The 15,057-nt window shown below is 27.8% G+C and overlaps 1 protein-coding gene across 1 annotated transcript in view; it reads right to left on the bottom strand.

Moving 5' to 3' along the window:
- The window catches only part of LOC136979088 (zinc finger protein 277), a 34,888-nt gene that overhangs the window by 15,004 nt on the left and 4,827 nt on the right, over positions 1-15,057 (bottom strand). Inside the window, exons 2-7 of the mRNA XM_067275000.1 lie at positions 13,463-13,667; positions 10,351-10,442; positions 8,078-8,160; positions 5,615-5,706; positions 3,783-3,847; positions 548-593 (exon numbers count right to left, since the gene is read on the bottom strand). Coding sequence (XP_067131101.1) covers positions 548-593; positions 3,783-3,847; positions 5,615-5,706; positions 8,078-8,160; positions 10,351-10,442; positions 13,463-13,667 — 583 coding nt within the window. The remainder of the gene's footprint in view (positions 1-547; positions 594-3,782; positions 3,848-5,614; positions 5,707-8,077; positions 8,161-10,350; positions 10,443-13,462; positions 13,668-15,057) is intronic.

Here is a 15,057-nt window from a genome sequence, read left to right as displayed (position 1 = left end):
TTTTTTATTATTATTAATTTCAAATGTTTAGAGAGTAGCTCTTTTCAGTTTTGTTATTTTCTATATATAGTCTATCAAAAATTTGATTTTACTCATCTATCTCAGATTGATAAGGAGTGCAAAACTGAATTCTAAATTATTTTACTGCACAATTTATTTTATCATACACAATTATTTTATTATACAATCTTTCTAGTAAAGTATAAGTTCCATTTTTGTAATAAAAAATTTATGATATATTGAATACTAGTTTTAAAATATATAATTTAGTTAATAAATTATTTATATAAAGTTTAAAAAAAAATCTTTTATTTTCTTTTAGTCTACTAAGTATAGTTTGTGACAGTTAAATAAAATCTATTACATTTAAATAAAAAATTTTAAAATTATTCATTTTAATTGTTGCAATGTTAAAACTTTTACATAATCTTTATTTTAAAAAATTAAAAATATATGAACAATTTGAAATTCTAAAATTATTAATTTTCTAAACATAAAAGTTTATGATTTACAGAAAAAATTAGGCTTCTATAAATTTCAAATTTACCTTTCAAGCTTTTCCTGTAAAATATTTAGCAACTCATTTCCAAATACTAAAAGAAAAAAAAATAATTTATTTTAATGTTTTTAACAACTTATTCACTCAAGTTATTTTGATAACTGATTATTAGAATTTAATGACATATTAATTAAAATTGTAAATATATTTACAAAACATAATATTTTAATTTTATAAAAATTTAACTAATAAAACTTACTGATAAAATCTTAATTAATTTTATATGTAATTCTTAAGCTTTATATGTATATATGTTACAGTAAAAACCCGTTTTTAGTGAAAACGCGTTTTAACTAGTTGAAACTAGTTTTTACTGGATGTCATTGTTAAAACCCGTTTTGTCTAGTTAACACTAGAATTTACTGCTGTACATGTTTTGATTTTAGATAAAACTAAAATCAAACATTAACTTTTTAACTTTTAACATTAGTTAAAACTAATTTTAGCTACATAAATATGTTTGGGGGGAAATAAATAAAGTGATGATTGGGATTAAAACATTTGTATTATTTAATACAATATTTATTGGAAATATTGGTCACACATCTGTGTTATTAACATTAATTAATCCTTTGTCCCTGAAGGCACCGATCGATCGGTACTCTGGCTTTTTAAGCAAAACTTCGAGGGTACCGATTCATCGTTACTTTGGTAAATATCGATTTTTGTAAAATTTATTAACAGCAGATATAATCTCATTCGATATAATGAATTATTATACTTTATTCACTTCATATTAGTTGATAGCAGTATAAAATTTTGATATTATATATCAAATTGTACAAAACAATATTCTACTTCTTTCTGGCTCAGTGCCAGCAAACAACTATGTAACTAGACAATGTTAATTTTCACAAAATGTTACAAATTATCAAGTTTATGTGTCAGTTCTGATATATATTATTTTTTTTCTTATAAATTTTTCTAATAAAATGCATAAATATCGTATTTAAAACTAAAGATATTATTAAATGTAAGTGATTTTTTTCATATAGATATAATGATAATTTGATTTTTGGTGAACTTTTAAAATAATATCGCCTGACTGACCTATATTGCCTTAGAAGGGATCGCATAATAAAACATAAACAAGATGTCGGGGGAAAAGGGTTAAAGCGATGCGAAATTCATCATACACTATAGGAACGTGTTAGCTGAATGACCTTGGTCGAAACAGTTTTTACTAAGCCATTTTGTTAAAACCCGTTTTGTCTAATTAAAACTAGTTTTAACTAAAATTCATTTTTGACTAGCAGTAAATTCTAGTTTTAACAATGACATCCAGTAAAAACTAGTTTCAACTAGTTAAAATGCATTTTCACTAAAAACAGGTTTTTACTGTAACATATATAATAGCTAATAAAGGGTGGTTTTTTTTAGAGGTATACAAATTTAAATGAAATAAAATACGTAAAAATAATGTTAATGGCGATGGTGTTGGTTTTATTTAAAAGATAATTTTATGCCATTAGTGTTTAAACATGATTTCGGGCATATGGGCACCACAGCTGGCTCGAATGAAGCGCAATCGGAAAGTCCAATTTTCGACCACTTTATCGAGCAACTAGGGCTGTATATTGGCAATAATGCAGCGAATGTCGACTTCCAGGTGGTCCAACATCTGTGGTTTATCAGCATAGACTAGTGACTTCATATATCTCCAAAGAAAGTAATCCATAGATAGAGATCACACAATCGTGGAGGCCAGTTCACAGGTCCATAACGCGAAATTATGCACTCATCGAATGTTTCCCTCAATAAATTGATGGTGTCGCGCGCTGTGTGGCATGTTGCGCCATCTTGTTGAAACCAAAGCTCTGCCACATCAATACCATTCAACTGAGGAACGAAGAAGTCGGTAATCATGGCTCTATAGCGCTCTCCATTGACGATAACATTCTGGCCGGCATCATTTTTAAAGAAATATTGGCCGATGATTCCACCTGCCCATAAAATACACCAAACGGTGACTTTTAATGGATGTAAGGATGTCTCAACATAGGTTTCTGGGTTTTCTCCACTCCAAATTTGGCAATTCTGCTTATTGACATAGCTGTTCAACCAAAAATGAGTCTCTGCTGAAAAAGAGAATCAAGCTGAATATTATTTTCCGCCCATTCACCGAACGTACGGCGCGAATAATAGTCACACGGTTTCAATTCTTGCACCAGCTGAATCTTGTAAAGCTCGTAAGCCAAAATCTTTCTGCAAAATCTTCCATTTGCCATCATGCACAGCTCCAATTGCTGTGCATGATGGCAAATTGACTCATTCGGGTCCTCCTCAACACTACGCTCCACAGCAGAAATAACTTCTTCTTTGTGCACTGTATGGCGTCTTTGTGGATGCATATTATCAACTAGTGTGTGCGTGGTGCAAAAATGATCCATGGTTTTCCAAATAACTTGCTCGGATGGATGATTATGTCGACCGTAAAACGGGCGTAGCGCACAGTAAGTTTGGCAAACTGAACCATGATTCTCAAAATAAATTTGCACAATTTGCAAGCATTGTTCTGGCATAAGTCTATTCATGGTGAAATGGCAAAACATACTGACCACAAGTCAACTGTCAACTGTCAAATTGACAGTCACTAAATTTAAATTAAATTAGAAACAGTGTTGCCAATTCAAAAACCAAACCTCTGGCAACATGTTTCGCCAGCATGTTTAAACACTAATGGCATAAAATTATCTTTTAAATAAAGCCAACACCATGGCCATTAACATTATTTTTACGTGTTTTATATCATTTTAAATTTGCATACCTCTAAAAAAAACACCCTTTATATCAGAATTACTAGATATAAATTTATCTTCAAAATTGCCTTTTTTTTATCTACAAATACAAAAATTATGCAAACATTTCATTCAAAATGCAATTATTATCTGCTTATTTTCAAATTTATTACACTGTACTTGAAGAATTTTTCAAATTGTAAAATCTCATCCTGAGATTAATACAAACACAAGTCAAGCACATAAAATAAAATACACAACATGCATTGACACATTTGATTTAAATTTTTAAAAAATTTAATTCCTTAATTCAAAGTTTTAGATTACTGTACTAAAATGGCATAATTTCATAATATACAGTATAAAAAATATTTTTATTTGCATTTATAATACAAAGTCATTGCTCTTTTACTTATTAGATATGTATTATTATTTAACAATAAATAAAAATTAATTAAGAATATATTGAAATAAAGATTCCTCACCTATATTGTCAGAATGTCCTATATTAAAATTATGATCTATTACCATGTGACTAAAAAGATCTGCTCTGAAATTAATAAAGTAACTTTTATGAATAAAAATTTAAAACAATCTTAAATAAATAAATTTTATTATAGTAATCAATATGATAATATCATCACTGGCAAAGTTAAAGTTATCAATATGAAAAGTTTTTATTGAGATTTTCCAATATATATATTCATGAACAAATAATAACATAATTGTCAAATCCATAAATAGGAGTGCAGGTACAGCCCAGAAAATAATTCTGGTTTAATTCAACCAGAATTATTTTCTGGGCTGTACCTGAAGAGAGCAAACAACCCAATATAGTCCCATGAATGTTGTGAAAACAGAACAGTTTGCAGATGTTGGTATCACAGCCTAGAGTTGCATCATGCTAAATGGCTGCACTGAGCTCCACATTTTTCAAGAGCTGTCATTACTGCAAAAAGATAGAGATGAGGTTTTGGAACTTCATGTAAGACTTTTCTGAGATACTACTGGTGCAGATATCATTTTCATAAATGCTAATGCTCATGCACTTATGGTTGCACTCGTCAATGACTTTCCTGACAGTGAAAATATTTATCATATAGAATGGCCAGCAAGATCTCCAGACCTAAATTTTATAGAACATATTTGGAATATTTTGAACAAGTTAGATCCTTGTACATCTTAGCCCAGGATTATTATTAAATTCTAAAATGAATTTCTTAAGGTAATACAAACAATGTAAAGATAAGAACTCAAACATTGTTTTTATTATCTTAAGAAATTCATTTTAGAATTTAATAATAATCCTGGGTTAAGATGTACAATTATGTAAATAATTTTTCTGGATTGCCTGAATCTGCCGGAGGACTCTCAGCTGTAATGTGGACTATATAACAAAGATGCTGTCGTGAGGGATTTTAGCTATTTTTAATGTTTGTAGACACTGTAGCCTACAATAACAGGTCGGCATCGGGATCATTTTTAAATTGTGTGTAATCATCTGATAGTGTTTATCTGTTGTTTTAGAAGTTTTTGCTTCAAAGACGCCTGCTGTTTAGTGGTTCCTGGTTGGAATAAAGGATGTAAAGATAAGGAATCAAACATTGTTTGTATTACCTTAAGAAATTCATTTTAGAAGTTAGATCCTGTTAGCCTCCACTAACACTCTGGGACTTCAAGATCCTCTTGTTCAATAATAAACTCTTTGCTCCCAACAGAGCTGATAAACAATGTTATAATCAGCATGAGCAATCACTGTGCAGCTTGCATTTTTGCAAGAAGCAACCACATTAATAATTTTCTATACAAAAAGATTTATGATAATGCTTCATACTTTTTCTTGTTTTTGGTTTGACATAATTTAGGTTAATATTTTGCTTTTCAATTGTTTTGTTACACAAAAAATATAATATTCTGCTTGTATGTTAAGTATCATGCTGTTCTGATCAGTAGGTTTTGATATACAAGCTAAATTAATGATTATCCTTATTTTTTGAGTACAGGAGTATATTTATATGACCACGCAATACTGAAGACTGCTAATATGCTTCTTCTGAATATAAATATTTATTGCTAACAAAAAGTCTGAACAATAAACAAAATTTTTAAATTAAAAAATCAATTTTAAGAATATAATTCCAATTATATTCTTAAAATTGATTATTCTTTTGCAAACAGATACTGTATATATTAATTATAATTTTTCAATTCATTACTCAAATTAACAGTATTCTAATTTAAGTATTAATCAATATTTGCATATAATAACAAATAAGCATTACATTCAAATTACATATATAATAATAATAGTAAATACCTGTTTCCTTTAAACACTTTTTTACAAAATAAACATGAATGCTTGAATGTAGTATCATTTCTTTCCTTTTGATGTTCATTTAATATATATTCCTGAAATATAAAATATGCCTTAAATACAATATTTTTTATAATAGTGATTAATAGTGATATAAAATTTTTCATTGTTTAAAATACAAAAAATTCTTAAAAGGTTTTTTAAAATGCCTTTAAATAATTAAGACATGATTTTAATAATCAGGCTAAACATTCTAATAACCAGCTGCATATGATTATTAAGTTCTTCTACAATGAAACACAGTATAATCTCTATAATCCAACATATATGAAAACAGAATAATGTTCAATTAAGGAGATTGACAGATTATTGGAAGTAAGGTAAATTCAATGGTTTAATCATTCAAAAAGAAAACATTTGTTTATTTGCATAATATTAATATGTTGTATTAAGTTGGACTACTGATCAAAACATCTAAGTACTGTACATTGCCATTGCTGGTAACCACTGTTGCCAAGTTGGAGGAGTCCCACTTAATTTACAGAGAAATTGAAACAAACATGGAAAATTTAGTGGAAAGTACAGTATTTTTGGTGAGAAATTTCAGAGAACTGATTTTTATATTTATACAATACTGTGTTATAAGATACTGTACTTTTTTTGAGCAGCCTAAAATGACAGGTCTAATCTTTAACCTGTTATTCCTGAAATATCTCAGGTCGAAACATAATGACCTTGACTGGTGGACCTGAGATATCTTGTTTCTGCATCGGGACATTTTTGACACTAGATGTCACTAGTCGGCATAATTATATTATATTATATTAATTTTTATATTATTTTGTAGTAATTAAAACTTTTGATCAATTTGAAAACTTTTATTTCAATTTTTTTGTCTAAACAAGAAATCACCCTCAATCACACAAAAGAATGCCACAACATTTTTAAACCAAAAAATATATTAATATATATCTTGTTACTAAAAGATATAAATATTGTAAAATCATGCATTTGTCATTCATTATAAATAGAAAAAGTTGTCATTCATATTTTTTCAAAACACCTCTCTTGCAAATGCTTTTAAGATTTAAAAAAAAAAAAAAAAAAAAGCCTAATCTTGAAAATGATCAACAAATCATAATGTAGAATAAGATATTAAAATTTTATTCTATAAATACTAAATGTTTTATATTATTTTAAAACTAAAAACTCATAAAAATTTATTATTCAAAAGAAAAATTTAAAAAAAAAAATCAATTTTATATATATAATATATATATACACACACACAGGTATCCTTCATGTAACGTATAATATGGTAGATACATTCTTAAAAAGTGCCATATTATGCAAATCAATGCTATATGAAACAAAAAGCTAATGCAAAACATAGGGTTAGGTTCCAGAAGTTAACAAAAGTATAATATTCTTTTTCATTACTAAGAGAAATATGTTTATTAAAGCAATCAGTAATTAACTAACAAGCACAATTAAAATACTGTTAATATTAATTTTAGTTATATGAGGGCATTTTCTTTTTTCACTTCTGAGCTTTTTTGTTGATCTGGATCAAAAATGTTGTCATTCTTTTTATTTTTATCATAATTTTTTATGGATGACAAAATAAAAATATGTTATTACTCAATAATTTGTTCTAGCAATTCAAGTTTGTTCACTTGACTTCCTAATGATTTTTTCCAAAATTTGTGCTTGAATACCGAATTGTTCCAGTTGTAACAGTTCAAGTACTGAGATACCACTGTATTTTGCTTGTCATTTTTACAAATGATTACTTACCTGCAGTTAAAAAGAAGTTTAATAACACTTATCTAAAAATGCTTAAATAAACTTGACTGCTTGGCCACCTGGCCTTTAGTAAAGGTGGCAGCCTACTGCTCTGGGGAACCCAGAATCGAAAAATCCCCAGGAGTTTTTCAAAGGGTGGTCCATCCGGATTTGTCAGGCCCTGTCCCTCACCACCCAAGCTGCCCATTATGGGCCTGGGCAAACCTGTAATGGGCTTGCTAAAAGAGGCCTTCTTAGTGCTCACAGGGTGGAAAAAGTTAAAAAAAAAACTTTACTAAATATGAAAATTAATGTATAAAAACAAAACACAGTGACAGTCTTAAGGGATAAAGTCTGAAAGCAACAACAACACCTGGTTGATAAGAAAGTTAGTGAAATATTTTTCTACCTTGTCCCATCAGTTTTCATTAACGTAAACCTGACAAAAAGCACAAAACAAATTGAAAATTTCAATATTCTAAAATTCATGGGAAAATTTCGGACAACACACATGCTTGCTTGAATAAAAAAATATCAAATAATGGAGTTTATACTTAAAAATTGTGAAATTTTATACAGACAATTTCCCAAACTGTGTTAGAGTGAAACCGTGTTGTACAAGAGATACCTGTATATGTAGCTTATATCAAAACCATTAATTGAATGACTTTATAAACTTACTAATCTTTGTTTCTGTAATTTTTCTCGAATTGCTTTATCTTCTGGGAGGACATCACACAATAAATAAAAGTATTCACTAGTAGCTAAATAAAAGTACAAAAGTAAAATCATTAAATAATAATTTTTTATTAATAAACTTAAAAAAAAAAATAAGAACATTTAGTAATATTAAACAAATTATAAAAATTAAAAGTCATTTATGGTTATTAGGAATAATTCTTTATAATTAATAACTTTACTAACATGAATATCATAGATATTATTAATAAATCAGAATTAATGTAAATATATATACATATATTAATTGTAACGAAATAATATACAAAACATTAAATATCAAGGCAGCATAATGTTTAAAAAGTAATTTTATTATTCAGAGTTAAATAGCTGGATGGCAGAAGGTAAAGCACTAGTCTGCTACTCTGGAGACTCAGGTTCAAGTCTAGATCAGCTCTGAAATTTTTATAAGTAGGTTGATCCAGATATAGCAGACCTTCTCCTTTAACATTCAACTGTCTCTATTGTGGACCTAGCTAAACCCATGATGAATAGGGAAAAGAGGTCCTCTTAGTACCCACAGGACAGAAATAGTTCAAAAAGAAGAAAGTTAGAATTTAACAAAAATATATATTAATGAATAAAAGTTAATCTATCTAATATATGATATATAAATAGTTAATTATAACAATATGTTCTATATGTTTCAAATATATATATATATATATAAAATTTCAAAATTAAATTTCTCTTGAATTACAATAATTTCCTGCATATATATAATCTGCAGGAAATTGCTGTAACAAAAATAAAAATGCAAAATATCCTGCACTTCTGAAGTTGCCATTGAAAACATGTCAGATAATTCATATGCAGTTTAGAAAACATGGTTTCAGACATTCATTTTTTCCATGTTTCTTTCATTTTATTTTCATTTAACAATTTGTTGTAAATGTAATTATAAAATAAGTGAAATAGAAAAAGCAATGTTTAAGATGGAGCTGCATAAACTTCATTAAATATTAAAAATAATATCTGTTCAACCATATGTGGTAAACACCTGATGGATTGTAATCAGGCATAATAACTGGCAACATTCTGTAATTTTGGTTTTTTCATTCAATTGTTGTTTTGTAAGCATTATGAAAAATTTTTATTGTTCTCTTCTATATTGAAAGTTATTAAACATGAATGTTACTTTAATTAAAATAAAATATATTTCTACAGTATAGAGTTTACAGAATGAACAAAATAAAATAAATCAAAACAGTATCATCTTTGGTTTTAATTCTGTTAGCAAACTGACAGAAAGAAATAATGTTGTGTATAAACAAAACACTACATGGTCAAGCTAGGAACATCATTTCAAAAATATTATTATTTTAGTCTTGAAAAATATATCATTAAATAACTTTAATTAACAACATAACTAAATATCAAATAAGAGATAATATTCTTGTATAGTACAGTAGAGCGTCATTTATTCGAAAACCAATCAACCAAAACGTCAGTTAACCAAAAGCTTTCCAGTTGGACTGTGTTGTGCTGAGTCGAACTTTTTCATACTAGATTAACTTCTAAAGTATATTTTTCTGTTTTTATATTTTTCCATACATTTATTTTGTACAAACAAAATAAAGAAATAATTTTTAATGATACAATAGCCATGATTATTATTATAAAAATTTTTGTTAGGCTTAAAATCGATGAAAATTCAACACACAGCAACACACAATGGAGAAAAATTTCAACATGGGATAGGTTAATATATTTTTTCGTACATAATTGGTTATCCGAAAAATAAGTAATCCGAACAACCCCAGTTCCCAATTGATTTGGATAAATGACACTCTACTGTATTTATTATATACTTAACGTCACATTCTGACAAATAAAGATGCTTTAATTAATAACTGCATCAAATATAAAGTTCAATCTTAAACCATCTAGTATATGAAATTTCAATCAAATAATCAGTTATGAAATAATTTCATGACTGATTATTTTTTAATATTTTATTTCATTTATAAGTTATTTTATTATTTGTAGTTAATCTTTAGTAAGTATTTTTTTTATTCTGAAATTTACTAAATTATTAAAATAAAGAGTTTATTAAAACCATTATCAAATTCATTTATTTATTAAAAACAGTCACAATTTAAAAATTCCAACAAAATTATAACTATAATTATAATTACTAATTGTAAATTGTTATTATTACATATTAAGTATATATTTTCAAGAAATGTTATGAAAATTAGAAATCAATTTATTACCAGAACTATTCTTCTCACTATTTGTTTTTATAACTGGGCAGAATTCTATAATTGTGCCTTCTCCAAACCTTTTTCTCCAATATTCAATGTAACTGAAAAAGTTAAAAACTTTTCAAATAAACTGTAAGCAATAAATTTTTATTTTGATAGTCAAATTTAAAAAGTGCAAATTTAATCTGGCATCGCATCTTTATGAATTGAGACTGATATTCAATGATAAAAATATATTTTGATTATTAATTTTAGTAACACTGTTACAATGCTACTCTTTATTAATATATAAAAATGTAAAATTGTATAGATATTAAATCTAATCAATTATATGTAATATAAACGTAAAGACATCAAAAATTTAAGTTTTACATAAAAATTTGTTTTAAAACAAATACAGGAAACTTCTGCTTTATAATCTAACTGTGAAATTCTTCAATCAACTTTAACACAGCATAGTCAGCCACTATCATCTTCAGACTAATTAAAAAGTATGTATAAACAAAACAAAAGCATATAAATAATAGTGTGCTCTGGTAAAAAATGTACAATAATGTCTACAACATTCAGATTGCATACAACTCATCAAATTTTGTGAAATTACAAAAATATGGCAAGCGAGCATTTTCAATAATATGGCACCATTCTGCTCCCACTGTGTAACAAACTATACAAATTCAATAAAACTGCATTCAGATAGCTTTATTCTTGACTTCAAAATTATTTTATCATCAGTATCATTTGGATTACTTTTATAATTTAGATCTAGCTTTAATAATGGCTTCACAAGTAAACAATAAATACTTAGATATACACTCATAAAATTTAATTATTTTAACATTTTTTGGTGTGAAATATGGGAATGGCCTTTGACCCAGCAATATACTCGTAATTTTTCATAACCTTTGGTCTAAATGTGTCTGCTTGAATTTCCTAGTCATCATTCTTTTGTAAGTGGTATACTTCTTGCTCTCTCTATTGACAAAATTTTAAGGTTGAAATTTGAAATCGATATCACAGTTTTGTGACTTATCAAATTTTTTCACAACAAAAGGTTTTTCCCACCATGTTTTTCATTGATGTTATTACTATTAATTATTTAATAATAATAGTTTATTATTAAATAATTTAATGTTTAGTTCTTTTAAAATGTAAATACAAATAAGAAAATAAGTATAAACATCAAATTATTTCAGATTAATGCACTTTTTTACAATATGCAAATTTGCATATTTACTGAAATGGCATATATATGAAACAAAAACTAAAATTTCATTGCACACATCATCATATATCTTTGTCAAAGGACATAAAACAATAAATAGAATGAAAATAAACAATTACCCAATCAGAATTGAGTGCACATTTTTCAAATGATGCAATTATAAATAAAAGCTAAAATATTGGTTTTTGCATTTGTATACATTATATTTATATTATGAACAATCAACAAATACTTATTATATAACAAATTAAACAGGAAAAAAATGATTAATATAGACTAGTCATAAAAACCATAAGGTTTTTCATTTTTAAACATGCAAAATTTTAAAAAAGGTCAACAAAAATCAGTCCACAGAATCATGACACCTAAAACGTCTGACTTGAAAGTGTTAAACTTGATTTCTTTCACAACTTCAAGCTATTTTGTCTACTGATACTAAATTTCAGTCAGTGGTGGTAGTGTTGTAGCTAAAGTCATTAGTGCCCAGGGCAAATTTCTGATTTCCCACCCTCAAAAATCTATTGATATATTGAAATACTAAGAATTGCCTTGCTAATTGTGCCCTCTGGGGTTTGAGTCCCTGGTGTGTGCCCCATTTGCCAGGCCCTAGCTACGATGCTGAGTAGTGGTGCCAGGCAATAAGCATGGTAAGCAAAACATCAAGGCACCAGCAAGTAACGGTGTCCCTCTATGGCAGAAAATTGAGAAAGTGCACCACCAGAGGGAACTTTCATATGATTTTGCATTGGATCACCTATGCACCTAGCTAGCACTGACAGATTTCAATAGCACTTCTTATAATGTATGTATGATTGAGACTGATCTGCTGTGTCAGCCTTTCATGACCAAAATTCAAGGCAAAGATACATGACAAAGAAAGAACTACCAAGCTTTAACAATAATGCTTCTATTAAACCATAACATTATAATTCTAGACATCTGATAACCTTATTCATTGTATTTTATTGGGCTGCAATTTAAAAAAATTGTAGACCTATAAATTCCCACTGTTGTTCATCCATGACGACAGTGAGAATTTATCTCAAGAATGGATTAGATAGATAAAAGACCAGAGGCCAGATATGGAAACCTTAGGACCCCAATTAACTATATACAAATTTCCAATGGAACCAGAAGTCAAGTTATTTCAATTTAAAAATTTCCTGAAAGGTGTTAGATAGATGACTGGCACAACCCTATTGCAAAAAGTATGGTGCATATGGGACAAGATACTACTGTTTTGAGGTAGAGAGCATATATTTTAAATGAAATAAACTAAAAATGTGATTAAAAATTGCCACCTGGCATTGTGAGATGTCACAATAAATAATTTACTCATTTTTATACTAACTATAATTTTACGAGTGCTTCCTTGGACTACTTTGGAGAAGATTTCTAACCTTTTGAAAGAAATTCCTCTTCCAAGCTCAAGATAAAATGATGCTTTCAATATGGTTATCATTATCAGCCAGCTGACGGATTTGTACATTCAGAATGACACAGCAAATGTTCTAAAAATCTTTTAATTGAAATTTTGTTTTTAAATGTTTTTCTGTAGAACAATTTTAGTGGATCTGAAAATGGAACTAAGTTTCAGAAAACATTTATCTTTCTAGTGGTATTTTCTGGCTTCTTTAATTTTATGAGTGTATATCTAAGTAGTTATTGTCTATAATTTTCTCTTCCTGTATTCTCTATGTTAGAAATGAATATGTAAAATTTTATTTGAATAATATATTGAATTTCAATTCAAGTTTTCTTATTTACTTTAAACTTTAAATTACATAATTTGGAGAAAAACATTAACAAATTTCTATAAAATTAAATGTTAAATTTATTTTGGCATAATATAATAAAATAAATTTAAAAATAAAATTTAAAATTTATAAACTTTACCTTTTGAAATCTGCAATTAATTTAACTTTATCTATAACAAACTTATGTTCTTTAAATAAATGATGAATAAATCTGTTATGTTGTGGATCTGACTGTATTGAAAATGTCTCGTCACAGAACAAACATGTTAAAGAATTTTCTGAAGATTCATCTGCAGAAGTGTCAATTTTTCTTGATGGCAGAATAAGAGGTTCAAGGACATCATCTACATTTTTAAAAATTTAAATTTAATATTCAATAACAATTTTAATTAACATTAAAAATAATTAATAAATCTGTTATAGAAAATACAAAACTATAATATAGTTTTTTTATTTAAAAAAATGTTAATAAACTTTTTAACTGTCTACATTTTTCATATAGACCAGAATTACAGTATATTTTAAGGTAATCTAATATAAAGCTCCCTCACTGACTTACTGACACGAAATGTTTGAGTAGAAGCAAATTTCTCACAGAAAAAAATCCAGCAACAAGTTGTGTAACTTTCCTGGCAAAAAGTATCTGCTTAAGAAACACATTAGCAAAGTTTAAAATTGTGTTTTGTACCATCTGTTACAAGATTTTATTTAAAAAATAACTTCAAAAGGCTTAATTTTGAGTATAGATGAGTTTTTTAAAATAGTACAGATGCCAATAACAATAAAAATTTTCATTAAGTCCAACCCCACTCAAACTTTAAATTTAATAGCATCAATGCCCCTTATATACAAGTTACCAATGCCAAATTTTATTTTATAATCTTTACCCCATCCTGTAATATTAACACCTAAAAAGAAGAAATACATTTAGAGTTTTACACAAGGAAAGTCTGAATATGACTCATATTGCTCAAAAATAGAACTATTACCATTCCACTGTTAGTTACAACATTGAAGAGCTTAAGATGTTGTGAGCAGCCATGAATTTCTTTGCCAAGGGATGATAAATTCTCTGCCATTTCAGTCAAAAACATCAATTTTCTATGTCTCAGAAATTAATGATGGAGCGAAAGCATCGACAGGAGTGGTCACAGGTCCATGCTTTGTTCATAACAGGCTCTACCAAGCAGGAATTTTTGTGCATAAGGCTAAGCAGAAACCATTACTAACACAGAAAATGAACAAGGCAAGATTTGCAAGATGTATTTGTATCTTGTTTTCATGAATATTTTGTGTAAATTCTTTTTGCTTATTAAATCGTCTTCAAGCATATCCTCAGAACAGGTTTCTACATTTTCAAAAATCATATTATATATGTCTGTCATATAAGAATAAAATTGCAGAAACCAAACTTTGCAGCTGTTATTTTTCTTCTGTATTTATTACTACCTGATATTTATCAATAATACGAGGGCTATTTTTTAAATTAGGTCCGTTTGTGAATGAGAGTGAGAATAATGCGCAATCACGGCAGTACGCATGCGCTTCTGCTCCGAGCAAGCTTGGCACGTGTTTTGACGCCATTTGCAGCCATATCGTCTGTCTGTATGCTGAGTTGTAGAAGTTTAAAATGTTTAAGAAAATTGAGTCTCCCGCCGACTGTGAGATATGATCTGTTATTCGATTCTTGAGTGCAAGAAATTTGGCAGCAGCGGAAATTCACCGTCAGATTTG

This window comes from Centruroides vittatus, unplaced genomic scaffold (genome assembly GCF_030686945.1).
Source record: "Centruroides vittatus isolate TY-2023 unplaced genomic scaffold, ASM3068694v2 contig_577, whole genome shotgun sequence".
Taxonomy (NCBI): domain Eukaryota; kingdom Metazoa; phylum Arthropoda; class Arachnida; order Scorpiones; family Buthidae; genus Centruroides; species Centruroides vittatus.
This window is presented reverse-complemented; position numbering and strand designations above follow the sequence as displayed.